The 15,178-nt window shown below is 46.8% G+C and overlaps 2 protein-coding genes across 2 annotated transcripts in view; both read right to left on the bottom strand.

The window, feature by feature from the left end:
• LOC144329036 (uncharacterized) overlaps nucleotides 1-15,178 on the bottom strand; it is a 40,613-nt gene that overhangs the window by 15,870 nt on the left and 9,565 nt on the right. Inside the window, 1 exon segment of the mRNA XM_077935478.1 lies at nucleotides 8,894-10,954. Within this exon segment, the coding sequence (XP_077791604.1) occupies nucleotides 8,894-10,954 (2,061 nt within the window).
• The window catches only part of LOC114605972 (uncharacterized), a 64,995-nt gene that overhangs the window by 40,262 nt on the left and 9,555 nt on the right, over nucleotides 1-15,178 (bottom strand). Inside the window, exon 3 of the mRNA XM_077935446.1 lies at nucleotides 4,820-4,985. The gene's annotated coding sequence lies outside the window, so the exon portion shown is untranslated. The remainder of the gene's footprint in view (nucleotides 1-4,819; nucleotides 4,986-15,178) is intronic.

Below are 15,178 nucleotides of genomic sequence, written 5' to 3'. Positions count from 1 at the left end.
CGAAAGGTGCACCATTCCCTGGAGTTCTGACTGTCTTCTCCATCTCCTTCTTCAGAGTGGGAGGAAAGGAAATCCTGTTGGGTTTCAAGGAAGAGAACAAAGGGAAAGAGAACACATCAAGCTCCATTAGCACCTTCTCCTATTTCAACGTCTCCTACACTCCCTCAACTCCTACCCATGTTCCCAATTTTTAGGAAATGAAGTTGCCATGTCAAATGATAGTAATTCAAGAGCAACTTTCCAAATCCTCAATCTATGTTCCATAAAGCAGCATGATTCTTTAAAGAATGATGTGCTGTCTGATGTCGTGCCCATCTTCTGATGCAGGACTATCCTAAAATGACACTGAAAAGCAGGATATTCAAGGCAAATAGATAAACTGTAGTTAGTGCAATGTGTAGTACCTTGAAAATGTAGTATTCATTCTCTAGTGGCCTGAAGTTGTGTTATTTCTGGGGACATGAATTTATTCTTGTTCTGTCTTAAAGATCATAATCATACAATGTCATTGGGTGTTAGGGGAGTGGTAGTACCTTTGGTGGGGGAAATGTCATGCACCTTATGGGGTAATTTATCCACCATTGGTCCTCACCCTGCACTCAGCTATCACCTTTGGCTTCCGGAAGCTGCCTTGTGAGTTATCTTCAGGAGAAGAGAAGGCTATGGGGGGAAACCTAGACAAATCCAGAATGGATTCTCTAAGATGGTTGGATGGTGTCCTGGACAACTCCTTCCAGCAACTCCGATGGCCCCTTGAAAGCTAATGAAAGTCTTGGGCCTGGAGCTTTTGGAGGGGCAGGACCAGCAAAGCTTCTGCCACCATTATCCTTCTGATTGCGATTCAGGCCTCATCGTGGGACTGAAACAACCCTGGTTGCACTGCTTGATGATCTCTAATGGGCTAGAGACCAAGGGGAAAGCTCTTTCCTGGTTCTGCTGGATCTCTCAGCAGCTTTGGAGACCTTTGACCATGGTATCCTTCTGGACCCTCTAGGGGAGCTGGGGGCACTGCTGTACAGTGGTTCCCCTCCTTCCTCCTGGGCCATGTCCAGAAAGTGGTGTTGGGGGATGAGTGTTCAGACCTCTGGGCTCTCACTTGTGGGGTTCCTGAGGGCTCCATCCTCTCCCCCATGCTTTTTAATATCTATACGAACTTGCTGGGAGAGATCATCAGCGGGTTTGGGCTGTGTGTTCCCCAGTATGTGGATGATACCCAGCTCTTCCTCTCTTTTAAATTGGAACCAGTGAAGGTCCTGTGTGAGTGTCTGGAGGCAGTTGGAGGATGGATGGCGGCTAACAGATTGAGGTTGAATCTTGACAAGACAGAAATACTGTCCCAGGGGGAAAGAGGGCAGGCAGATGTGGAAGACTCCCTAGACCTGATGGAGGTAACTGTGCCCCAAAAGGACCAGGTGCACAACCTGGGGGTCATTTAGGACTCACAGCTGTCCATGGAGGCACAGGTCAATTTTGTGTCCAGGGCAGTTGTCTGCCAGCTCCATCTGGTACGCTGGCTGAGACCCTCCATGCCTGGAGACTGTCTCCCCAGAGTGGTGCATGCTCTGGTGATCTCCCGCTTGGATGACTGCCATGTGATACATGGGGCTATCTTTGAAGGTGACTGGTAAACTGCAACTAATCCAGAATGTGTCAGCTAGACAACAGAATGGGAGCAGCAGCTGAGACAACATAACACCAGTCTGAAAGGATCTTCACTGACTCCCAGTACATTTCTGAGCACAATTTACATTGTTGGTGCTGACCTTTAAATTATACCTTCTGTCACAAATCTGATTGACATTTGGAGAACCAAAAACCCGCTAGGGAGAGAAGGGACATTCTTCTCTGAAGCCAAAAAGATGTGGACAAGAATTGACCAAATATGGATAACTAGAGGACTGGCACCTAAGATTAGAAAAGTGGAAATCTGCCCAAAAACTTGCTCCGACCATAATGCAGTAAAGATGGAAATGAGACTAACTTCAACTGGTTCCTTCAGATGGAAGATGAATGACACCTTATTAAGAGATCAAGATATTGTCAAGAAGGCCCAAAAAAACCTGCAGGATTACTTTGAAGTAAATTTGAAAACCACAGTGGAAAAAAGAATAATCTGGGACGCAAGTAAAGCGGTCATGAGGGGGTTTCTGATACAACAGAATGCAATAAAAAAGAGAACTCAAAATGAGAAAAAAGACAGAATTTTGGAAAAAATAAAAGAAGGAGAGAAAAAATTCAGATCGAAACCAAAGTCACAGGAGATTCTGAGAGAAATTAAGTTATATCAGGTACAATATATGAAATTGATAAATCAGGAAGTTGAATGGAAGATCAAACAAATGAGACAAAAGACTTTTGAATCGGCTAATAAATGTGGAAAACTGCTAGCATGGCAGTTGAAAAAAAGACAGAAGTTGAACACGGTAACCAACCTTGAGATTGAGGGAAGAAACATCCAGAATCCTGTGGAGATTAGAAAATGCTTCCAGAGATATTTCAAACAACTTTATACTCAGGGGCTGCAGAAAGAGACTGATATAGATTAATTTTTAAGAACTAATGGATTACAAAAACTATCTCAAGAAAACAAGACAATATTGAATCATAAGATAATGGAACAGGATATTGAAGGTGCTATTCAGAACATGCAATTGGGCAAGTCTCCAGGGCCGGACGGGTTAACCTCCAAGTATTATAAGACTTTGAAAGACTATTTAATTCAACCATTAAAGGAGGTGTGCAACGAGATAATGGAGGGAAAGAAGGCACCGGAGTCGTGGAAAGAAGCTTTCATCACATCAGAGAACTAGTGACAAGGCTAGGTGCTTGGGGTCAGCTGAATGGGTGCTCAGGGAAGCTCCTGTTCTTGGAGATGGACCTCTGTCTAGATGCCTCACATTGCATGGAGAGAGCAGGAAAAGCAGAAAGAAAGCAGCTGGCACATGGGAATCCCAGATGGAAACACCCACCCCAATGGTTCTTTATAATGATGATGTGCTGCCTGAACCTTTGCTTGTCTTCTGATAGAGGACTATCCTAATCTGGCACTGAAAAGCTGGATATTCAAGGCAAGGAGATAACTGTACTTAATGGTAGGTAGACATATTGGTCTGACACAGAAGAAGTAAAAAAGTAAAAAAATAGTCCAGTAGCCCATTAGAGACCAACTAAGTTTGTTCTAGAAATAAGCTTTCTTGTGCATGCACACTTCTTCATATAGTGATGGGTAGTGGGAGATGGTAGCAGGAGTACCCTTCTGAGAAAAATCCCACCCCACCCTCCCACGATATACAAGGGTCTGGTGACATCTGTGTCAGTGTATCTGAAGAAGTGTGCAACACGGCTACCTACCTGAATCTAGATGTCATGGGGTGTTGGGGAACAGTAGTTCCTTGGCTGGGGGACATGTCCTGCACCTTCTGGGGTCATTTTCCCACCCTTGGTGCCCACCCTGCACTCAGCTCTCACCTGTGGCTTCCAGAAGCTGTCAGCATGCAACAGGGGTTCAAGCAACGGCTTCAACCGGCCGGCTAAACCAGGTGAGGGAAGCTGATGGGTCTCAAATCCTTGGGGGCCTGGGGAATTCTGCTGCACCTGAAGTCAAGTCCTGGTGGATGGAGAGGAGGAGAACAACCGTGAATCCCACAGTCCAGAAGGCAGATTCTGCCCGTGCGGAAGAGGAAAGTGAAGGGCAGATGGGGCACGTCCACCTGGAGGCTTGTTATCTAGTCCCAGGGCTACTCTGACATTGAACTATATATAAATTACAGTATTGAAATTCGCCTGGTCCCACTTCATATTCTGATATTACTCTACTCTGCTGGTCTGTTTCTTACTTGACTGCTGTTTTGGAATGCTAAGTCAGGGTTTTACTGTGAGTTACATTTTTGCTATTTTTTGGATCCTGTTATGCTTATTTGTCTTCAGTACAGTCATACCTCATGTTATATTTGCCTCAGGTTGTGCGTTTCCGTCTTGTGTCCCGGGTTTTGCCACTCGCGCATGCGCAGACGTGCAAAATGATGTCACATGCATTCGCAGCCGTGAATCGTGACCTGCACATGTGCAGACGTGGTTTGTGTTCTGCGCATGTTGCGAATGGGCCTCTGGAACGGATCCCGTTCGCAACCAGAGGTACCACTGTAATAGATTTCTCAGTTGAATTAATTTTTTTGCTGCCTTTGAGCATTTTTTGCTACTCTGCTAATTATACATGGAACTTGCTCTGGTGATCGTTATGGAGAAGCAAGATCTACAACCTTAAGCCATAAACAGCCTTGGCACTGTAGACCTGAAGGAGCGTCTCCACCAACATCGCTCAGTCCGGACAGGGAGGTCCGCCTCCGAGGGTCTTCTGCTGGTTTCCTTGCTGGCAGAAGTGAAGTTCCTGGGAACCAGACAGAGGGCCTCCTGCCCCATGGAATGCCCTCCCCTCAGAGGGCAAGGAAATGGGCAACTCTCTGACATTTAGAAGACAGCTGCATTGGGATGTTTTTAATGTTTGATGTATTACTGTCTTTAAGCTGCCCAGAGTGGCTGGGGAAACCCAACCAGATGGGAACGGGATACATACTGCAATCATTCTTATCATCCCCCTGAGCACGGCCTTGGCAGGGGAGGGTGAGGTATAAATAAATAATTATTATCATCATCATCATCATCTTGTGATTTTTTAAAGTTATTTTGGAATTCGTACTGCAATATCAGCTCACAAAATGTTATGGGTGGAGAAAATCACAGGGTTGCCGTAAACGATAATCCCCCCCACAAACTCTCATTCACATACAGTCTGTAAATTTGGGGAGGTCACACACCTCACCTGTGCCAATACTGGCAGTCTTTGGCCTGCACAGGCACACCCGGTGTGTAGAGCTTCCAGTCACACGTATCATGAAAATGGGTCCTTTGACTGGGAAGATTCAGGCAATTGCTATCATCGGATGCTGATGGATTGTATCCCAGCTTGTCAGTCACTCTGACACTGCCTACAAAGAATAAGAGGAACAGAAATGCTTTTGACTTCTATATCAAGCCTGAGAGCCATTCCATGGACTCTGCACCCCTGTTTCTGATGAGAGGTGTACATTATCCTCACCCTCAATGAACCAGGCAGTGGGAAAGACACTTAAAGATGGAAGCCTGAGAGAGAGGAAAAGGTTTCTGGCTGCTTCCTGGGTGGGATTGCGGAAACAAAGAGATGCTTCTGAGAAGCCCCCCCCCCTTCCTCTCGGGATTTCCTCTCCTCTCCAGGGGGACCAATGGTTGGACTGGGCAGAACCGCAGTCGGGACAGGGCAGGGGCTTATGGGGTGGGAAGAGGATGGAGCTTGCAGGAAGGAAGGGGTGGGGGGACACGACCCCCCCACTTTCCAGTGATCCCTCTGGTTGCCTTGAAGGGGTGGCCGAATTCTAGGTGGGAGGGAGAAGCCAAGGCGGTCTTCTCCAGGCGGTCTCTTCCCGTGGGCGCCACGATGGAGACGTTTCCCCAAAGACTGGTCTACCTATCTCTCTCTCCTCCCCCCCCATTGCTGCCCTTCCCTGCCCCAGGGATGCTCCCCCTCCCCCCTTCCTCGACTCCCTCCCTCTGTCCCAGAGTCTCCCCTGAACGCAGAGGCCCCCCTTGGCGTGGCTCACCCGTCGCCCCTCGCCCCCCATCTCTCCGTACGGAGCCCCCCCCCAAAACGAGCAGGGGAGGACAGGGGGGTCACTATCCAGGCGTCCCTCACGCCCGTTAACCCTTTCATGGCCCACCTCTTTCCGCGCGGAACCCACAGCGCCCCAGGGATGCATGCGCGGGGAAATGGGGCGAGGGGGCTTCGTTGGGATCCCCTGGGTGGGCTTCTTAAGAGTCCAAGGAAAACCCCCTTCGCAGCACGCCTGCAGGGATCCAGATGCACGACAGGCGCTTTGGGGAGCTCAAGGGGGTCTCTGGATCCTTCTCTCGCCTCCCCCCGCGAGCCCTTTACCTCTTTGTCCTCGCTCCCGATTCTCCTTTCCTTTCCGGCAACATCCACGTGGGTGGGGGAGATTTACCTGCCGCCCCTCCTCCCCTCTCCGAAAGCGCGCGCCCCTAGAGCTGCGGGGCAGAGCAGCAATCCGGCGCAGAAGAGCCACTTGCGGGAGAAGCAGGCAATTTGGGAGGGGGCTCACCCCCCCACACTTTCCCGAAGCAGGAGCCGGATGGCGAGGAAGAGGAGGAACATATTGGGGAGGGGATTTGGGCTTTGCGGAGGCGGGGTGTGGGAAGGATGTGCGGGGAGGGGGGCAATTTCCTTGAAATGGAGGGGAGCCGTGGCCTGTCAGCTCTGTGTGTGTCTCAGGCAAAAGGGGGAGGCTGCTCTGTGTGTTTTGCTAGCAGTTAAATTGCACATTTGTTGGGGGCTTTATTTTTGTGTGCTTTGCATTGAGACTTGTGTTTCCAGCTCAGCCAGGGGAGCTGAGACTGGGGGGCCAGCTGTCTGTGTGTGTGTGTGTGTGTGTGTGTGTGTGTGAGAGAGAGAGAGAGAGAGAGAGAGAGAGGACTCCCCCCCCCCCCCGCAACAACAGGCTCCCAGCTCTGTGTGTGTCTATGTATTTTATTGTATCTATCTCGGCCAAGAGGGGCTGAGGCTGTGAGGAAAGAGGAGTTTTCTCACTTTGTGTTTTGCTTGAAGGCTCCTGTCCGGCTGAGGGCTAGGGCTTCAGAGATCGGGCTCCCCCCCCCCCCTTAGCACAACTGCGAGTTCTCTGCCCAGGACTGGCGTTCTGTGCAGCCGGGGGGGGGGCATTTATTTATGAGTCTTTTCTTTCTATAGGCTTTCTCACTGTGGGCCTTGCTGGCCACCAGTCTCTTTTCAAAATGCTTTTTATTTGATCTGCAACATGTCGGAAGGGCAGGGAGTCCCCCTTGTGTACAACTTAAGCAGGAGGGCATAATGGGGGGGTGGGCGGGTCACACTCACAGGAGGAATTGACTCCATTACAAGGCATGGTGAATAATTTTGGCAAACTCAAATGCAAATACGGTAGAGCGATGAACCCCAAACAAGTGAGAACTCCCTGCGGACAGCCCCCCCCCCCGGGCTCGTAGGACCTGGACCTAACCAACCAGGTCTTTAGAAGCATGACAAAACACCCAGGATGTTCGGAGCAGTTTGCATACGCAGACTCCTGGGTAGCGGTCCTGAGAGAGAGCCCTACGTGGCTGCAGAAGTTGAAAGAACAGTATTGTACCTCGCTGAGGATGCAGTGGGCACTGAAGGAGGCAGAAGTAATCAAACCCCAAAAGAAAGAGCACTTTTCCAGAGGAGAGGAGAAAATGAAAGAACCGACCTGGCCCCCAACAGCTCCCATATCTGCCTTTAATTGGCCAGACCTAGGAGTTTTGATAGCCTTTTGGGGCATACAAGACCCGGACTCTGAGCCTTCTTCCCTTGGGGGTTCCCCAGCTGGTGCCTCCCCCCCTTTCACCCAGCCAGTCCATGACAGCAACAGCAGCAACAACAGTAAATTCAGTACGATAATAATATGCACACTGGTCCTCTGGCAGGAAGAATAAGAACTTCTGGGACTATGGAAAAATACTATCTTCCCCAAACCCCAGAATAAGCAGGAGCTCTGGGATTGCCCCATGGGGTTCGTGAGGGAAGATGGGGCCCCCAGGAGACTTCCCTGGTACCTGCAGCCCCTCCTTCCCCCTCTTGCAATAAAACTTGGGGGAAATCTCCCATTAAATTACAGTATTTCAAGTTTTCTTCAGAACGCGTAGGAGGAAGGGAGAAGTTCTAGTGAAGAAGCAGTGTTTGGAGATCATGCGGTGGTGGGGGTGAGAGAGTTTGGTGCAAAACCCAGTCACACACAGATGCACCCGTCTTGCATGCTTGAATACAGCAACTCCAGGGCATGAGTGAAGTATCAGCAGGGTAGGGGCCATGTATAGAGCAATTCCCATGCTGAGGTCAAAAACACACAGAGGCAGCAGGACTTCTTCAGTAATTGTTTACTGAGCTTTGAAAGCATACAGTTCTCACTGGGTCCCCAGTGAGGCACAAAATTTAGCTCCTGAGAGCAAATCCAGTTTCAGCAGTAAAATCATACAGCACACAGGATATCTAAGTCAGGCACACAAACTGGCAGAAGGAAGCAAGGGAGGAAAGAGGCTGGAAGGACACAGGGCAATGGAGGGGTGTCTTTTGCTTCCTGTCGCCTGGGAGGGAAGTCAGGAACTCAGCATATTCAGGGGCTTCACAAAGCAAAGCTTTCTGCCGGCTGCTTCCAGACAAATGAGCATCCCAGAAACACACACTGTGATCTGTGGTGTGTTGCCATATCAATTGTTTTTGAAAGGTTATCACGATGTGGTCAAGAAACCAGTATTGGACAATATATCGCCCAGCCCTCACTGACCACCAAGTAATCCAGATACACCCTCTCCGCTTCTCTATTGAAAGATATATTACATCTTCACATACACAACATGTGTTAAAGACCGATTTCCTCCTGAGTTCATTTCTGTGAAGAAAAGAGTGGACTCTGAGAGGACGACCTCCAACACTCCATACATCTAAATGGCTTCTTACATGTGAGAGTCTCTGGAGGTTCCTTAAACACTCCATTGCAAATAAAGCACTTTTTGCAATCCTTTCATTTAAAATGCTTCTTCTCTTTGAGTTTGTTGATGGTTTGAAGGGTTTCAACTCCTAAAGCTCTTCCTGTCCGTGAGTCTGTTGATGTAGAATTTCCACTAGGACTGAACCTCTATCTACTTTCCTGATATTTATAAGGTTTGGCTTTTGTGTGAGTTTGTTGACATAAATCAAGGGTTCCACTCTGACTGAAGCTCCTTCCACAGTCCATACATTTAAACAGTTTCTTCCCTGTGTGTCTGCTGATGTTTTCTAAGGTGTCCATTCTGCCTGAAGCTCTTTCCACACTCCATACATGTAAATGGTTTCTCCCCTGTGTGAGTCTGTTGATGTATATTGAGGTGTCCACTCTGACTGAAGCTCTTTCCACACTCCATACATTTAAATGGTTTCTCCCCGGTGTGAGTCCGTTGATGTGTTCTAAGGCTTCCATTCTCACTGAAGCACTTTCCACACTCCATACATTTAAATGGTTTCTCCCCGGTGTGAGTCCGTTGATGTGTTCTAAGCTTTCCATTCTCACTGAAGCACTTTCCACACTCCATACATTTAAATGGTTTCTCCCCGGTGTGAGTCCGTTGATGTGTTCTAAGGCTTCCATTCTCACTGAAGCACTTTCCACACTGCATACATTTAAATGGTTTCTCCCCTGTGTGAGTCCGTTGATGTATTCTAAGGGTTGCATTGAAACTAAAGCTCTTTCCGCACTCCATACATTTAAATGGTTTCTCCCCTGTGTGAGTCCGTTGATGTGTTCTAAGTTTTCCATTATCACTAAAACTCTTTCCACACTGCATACATTCAAATGGCTTCTCTCCTGTGTGTGTCTGTTGATGTATATTGAGGTGTCCACTCTGACTGAAACTCTTTCCACATTCCATACATTTAAATGGTTTCTCCCCTGTGTGAGTCCATTGATGTTTTCTAAGTTGTCCTTTATCACTAAAGCTCTTTCCACACTCCATACATTTATATGGTTTCTCCCCTGTGTGAATCCGTTGATGTGTTCTAAGGTTTGCATTGAAACAGAAGCTCTTTCCACACTCCATACATTTAAATGGTTTCTCCCCTGTGTGAGTCCGTTGATGTATATTGAGGTGTCCACTCCGACTGAAGCACTTTCCACACTCCATACATTTAAATGGTTTCTCCCCGGTGTGAGTCCGTTGATGTGTTCTAAGGCTTCCATTCTCACTGAAGCACTTTCCACACTCCATACATTTATATGGTTTCTCCCCTGTGTGAGTCCGTTGATGTATTCTAAGGGTTGCATTCAAACTAAAGCTCTTTCCGCACTCCATACATTTAAATGGTTTCTCCCCTGTGTGAGTCCGTTGATGTGTTCTAAGTTTTCCATTATCCCTAAAGCTCTTTCCACACTGCATACATTCAAATGGTTTCTCTCCTGTGTGTGTCTGTTGATGTATATTGAGGTGTCCACTCTGACTGAAACTCTTTCCACACTCCATACATTTATATGGTTTCTCCCCTGTGTGAATCCGTTGATGTGTTCTAAGGACTGCATTGAAACAGAAGCTCTTTCCACACTCCATACATTTATATGGTTTCTCCCCTGTGTGAATCCGTTGATGTGTTCTAAGGTTTGCATTGAAACAGAAGCTCTTTCCACACTCCATACATTTATATGGTTTCTCCCCTTTGTGAATCCGTTGATGTCTATTGAGGTGTCCACTCTGACTGAAGCTCTTTCCACACTCCATACATTTAAATGGTTTCTCCCCTGTGTGAGTCCGTTGATGTTTTCTAAGTTGTCCATTATCACTAAAGCTCTTTCCACACTCCATACATTTATATGGTTTCTCCCCTGTGTGAATCCGTTGATGTGTTCTAAGTTGTCCATTATCCCTAAAGCTCTTTCCACACTGCATACATTCAAATGGTTTCTCTCCTGTGTGTGTCCGTTGATGTATTCTAAGGGTTGCATTGAAACTAAAGCTCTTTCCGCACTCCATACATTTAAATGGTTTCTCCCCTGTGTGAGTCCGTTGATGTATTCTAAGGGTTGCATTGAAACTAAAGCTCTTTCCGCACTCCATATATTTAAATGGTTTCTCCCCTGTGTGAGTCCGTTGATGTGTTCTAAGTTTTCCATTATCCCTAAAGCTCTTTCCACACTGCATACATTCAAATGGTTTCTCTCCTGTGTGTGTCTGTTGATGTATATTGAGGTGTCCACTCTGACTGAAACTCTTTCCACACTCCATACATTTATATGGTTTCTCCCCTGTGTGAGTCCGTTGATGTGTTCTAAGGTTTGCATTGAAACAGAAGCTCTTTCCACACTCCATACATTTATATGGTTTCTCCCCTGTGTGAATCCGTTGATGTGTTCTAAGGTCTGCATTGAAACAGAAGCTCTTTCCACACTCCATACATTTATATGGTTTCTCCCCTGTGTGAATCCGTTGATGTGTTCTAAGGTTTGCATTGAAACAGAAGCTCTTTCCACACTCCATACATTTATATGGTTTCTCCCCTTTGTGAATCCGTTGATGTCTATTGAGGTGTCCACTCTGACTGAAGCTCTTTCCACACTCCATACATGTAAATGGTTTCTCCCCTGTGTGAATCCGTTGATGTGTTCTAAGGCTTCCATTATCACTAAAGCTCTTTCCACACTCCATACATTTATATGGTTTCTCCCCTGTGCTATTCTGTTGATGTCTTCTAAGTTTTCCATTATTGCTAAAGCTCTTTCCGCACTCCATACCTTTAAATGGTATCTTCCCTGTTGGAGGTCGTTGATGTGAACTATCTGTGGTCATTCAATGAAGCATATTCCACATATTAATTTCTATTCCTAATGAAACGAAAGGTGCACCATTCCCTGGAGTTTTGACTGTCTTCTCCATCCCCTTCTTCAGAGTGGGAGGAATGGAAATCCTGTTGGGTTTCAAGGAAGAGAACAAAGGGAAAGAGAACACATCAAGCTCCATTAGCACCTTCTCCTATTTCAACATCTCCTACATTCCCTCACCTCCTACCCATGTTCCCAAATTTTAGGGAATGAAGTTGCCATGTCAAATGATAGTAATTCATGAGCAACTTTCCAAATCCTCAATCAATGTTCATAAAGCAGCATGATTCTTTAAAGAGTGATGTGGTGTCTGATCTCGTGCCCATCTTCTGATGCAGGACTATCTGAAAATGACACTGAAAAGCAGGATATTCAAGGCAAATAGATAAACTGTAGTTAGTGCAATGTGTAGTACCTTGAAAATGTAGTATTGATTCCCTAATGGCCTGAAGTTGTGTTATTTCTGGGGACATGAATTTATTCCTGTTCTGTCTTAAAGATCATAATCATACAATGTCATTGGGTGTTAGGGGAGCAGTAGTACCTTTGGTGGGGGAAATGTCATGCACCTTATGGGGTAATTTATCCACCATTGGTCCCCACCCTGCACTCAGGTATCACCTTTGGCTTCCGGAAGCTGCCTTGTGAGTTATCTTCAGGAGAAGAGAAGGCTATGGGGGAAAACCTAGACAAATCCAGAATGGATTCTCTAAGATGGTTGGATGGTGTCTTGGACAACTCCTTCCAGCAACTCCGATGGCCCCTTGAAAGCTAATGAAAGTCTTGGGCCTGGAGCTTTTGGAGGGGCAGGACCAGCAAAGCTTCTGCCACCATTATCCTTCTGATTGCGATTCAGGCCTCATCGTGGGACTGAAACAACCCTGGTTGCACTGCTTGATGATCTCTAATGGGCTAGAGACCAAGGGGAAAGCTCTTTCCTGGTTCTGCTGGATCTCTCAGCAGCTTTGGAGACCTTTGACCATGGTATCCTTCTGGACCCCCTAGGGGAGCTGAGGGCACTGCTGTACAGTGGTTCCCCTCCTTCCTCCTGGGCCATGTCCAGAAAGTGGTGTTGAGGGATGAGTGTTCAGACCCCTGGGCTCTCACTTGTGGGGTGCCTCAGGGCTCGGTCCTCTCCCCCATGCTTTTTAATATCTATACGAAGTCACTGGGAGAGATCATCAGCGGGTTTGGGCTGCGTGTTCCCCAGTATGTGGATGATACCCAGCTCTAACTCTCTTTTAAATTGGAACCCTTGAAGGTCCTGTGTGAGTGTCTGGAGGCACTTGGAGGATAGATGGCGGCTAACAGATTGAGGTTGAATCTTGACAAGACAGAAATACTGTCCCAGGGGGAAAGGGGGCAGGCAGATGTGGAAGACTCCCTAGACCTGATGGAGGTAACTGTGCCCCAAAAGGACCAGGTGCACAACCTGGGGGTCATTTAGGACTCACAGCTGTCCATGGAGGCACAGGTCAATTTTGTGTCCAGGGCAGTTGTCTGCCAGCTCCATCTGGTACGCTGGCTGAGACCCTCCATGCCTGGAGACTGTCTCCCCAGAGTGGTGCATGCTCTGGTGATCTCCCGCTTGGACGACTGCCATGTGATACATGGGGCTATCTTTGAAGGTGACTCGTAAACTGCAACTAATCCAGAATGTGGCAGCTAGACAACAGAATGGGAGCAGCAGCTGAGACAACATAACACCAGTCTGAAAGGATCTTCACTGACTCCCAGTACATTTCTGAGCACAATTTACATTGTTGGTGCTGACCTTTAAACTATACCTTCTGTCACAAATCTGATTGACATTTGGAGAACCAAAAACCCCCTAGGGAGAGAAGGGACATTCTTCTCTGAAGCCAAAAAGATGTGGACAAGAATTGACCAAATATGGATAACTAGAGGACTGGCACCTAAGATTAGAAAAGTGGAAATCTGCCCCAAAACTTGCTCCGACCATAATGCAGTAAAGATGGAAATGAGACTAACTTCAACTGGTTCCTTCAGATGGAAGATGAATGACACCTTATTAAGAGATCAAGATATTGTCAAGAAGGCCCAAAAAAACCTGCAGGATTACTTTGAAGTAAATTTGAAAACCACAGTGGAAAAAAGAATAATCTGGGACGCAAGTAAAGCGGTCATGAGGGGGTTTCTGATACAACAGAATGCAATAAAAAAGAGAACTCAAAATGAGAAAAAAGACAGAATTTTGGAAAAAATAAAAGAAGGAGAGAAAAAATTCAGATCGAAACCAAAGTCACAGGAGATTCTGAGAGAAATTAAGTTATATCAGGTACAATATATGAAATTGATAAATCAGGAAGTTGAATGGAAGATCAAACAAATGAGACAAAATACTTTTGAATCGGCTAATAAATGTGGAAAACTGCTAGCTTGGCAGCTGAAAAAAAGACAGAAGTTGAACACGGTTACCAACCTTGAGATTGAGGGAAGAAACATCCAGAATCCTGTGGAGATTAGAAAATGCTTCCAGAGATATTTCAAACAACTTTATACTCAGGGGCTGCAGAAAGAGACTGATATAGATTAATTTTTAAGAACTAATGGATTACAAAAACTATCTCAAGAAAACAAGACAATATTGAATCATAAGATAACGGAACAGGATATTGAAGGTGCTATTCAGAACATGCAATTGGGCAAGTCTCCAGGGCCGGACGGGTTAACCTCCAAGTATTATAAGACTTTGAAAGACTATTTAATTCAACCATTAAAGGAGGTGTGCAACGAGATAATGGAGGGAAAGAATGGAGTCGTGGAAAGAAGCTTTCATCACATCAGAGAACTAGTGACAAGGCTAGGTGCTTGGGGTCAGCTGAATGGGTGCTCAGGGAAGCTCCTGTTCTTGGAGATGGACCTCTGTCTAGATGCCTCACATTGCATGGAGAGAGCAGGAAAAGCAGAAGGAAAGCAGCTGGCACATGGGAATCCCAGACGGAAACACCCACTCCAATGGTTCTTTATAATGATGATGTGCTGCCTGAACCTTTGCTTGTCTTCTGATAGAGGACTATCCTAATCTGGCACTGAAAAGCTGGATATTCAAGGCAAGGAGATAACTGTACTTAATGGTAGGTAGACATATTGGTCTGACACAGAAGAAGTAAAAAAGTAAAAAAATAGTCCAGTAGCCCATTAGAGACCAACTAAGTTTGTTCTAGAAATAAGCTTTCTTGTGCATGCACACTTCTTCATATAGTGGTGGGTAGTGGGAGATGGTAGTAGGAGTACCCTTCTGAGAAAAATCCCACCCCACCCTCCCACGATATACAAGGGTCTGGTGACATCTGTGTCAGTGTATCTGAAGAAGTGTGCAACACGGCTACCTACCTGAATCTAGATGTCATGGGGTGTTGGGGAACAGTAGTTCCTTGGCTGGGGGACATGTCCTGCACCTTCTGGGGTCATTTTCCCACCCTTGGTCCCCACCCTGCACTCAGCTCTCACCTGTGGCTTCCAGAAGCTGTCAGCATGCAACAGGGGTTCAAGCAACGGCTTCAACCGGCCGGCTAAACCAGGTGAGGAAAGCTGATGGGTCTCAAATCCTTGGGGGGCTGGGGAATTCTGCTGCACCTGAAGTCAAGCCCTCATGGATGGAGAGGAGGAGAACAACCGTGAATCCCACAGTCCAGAAGGCAGATTCTGCCCGTGCGGAAGAGGAAAGTGAAGGGCAGGTGGGGCACGTCCACCTGGAGGCTTGTTATCTAGTC

Source organism: Podarcis muralis, chromosome 10, assembly GCF_964188315.1.
Source record: "Podarcis muralis chromosome 10, rPodMur119.hap1.1, whole genome shotgun sequence".
Lineage (NCBI taxonomy): Eukaryota > Metazoa > Chordata > Lepidosauria > Squamata > Lacertidae > Podarcis > Podarcis muralis.
Note: the sequence above shows the minus strand (reverse complement) of the source record. Positions and strands in the feature narration are given on the sequence as shown.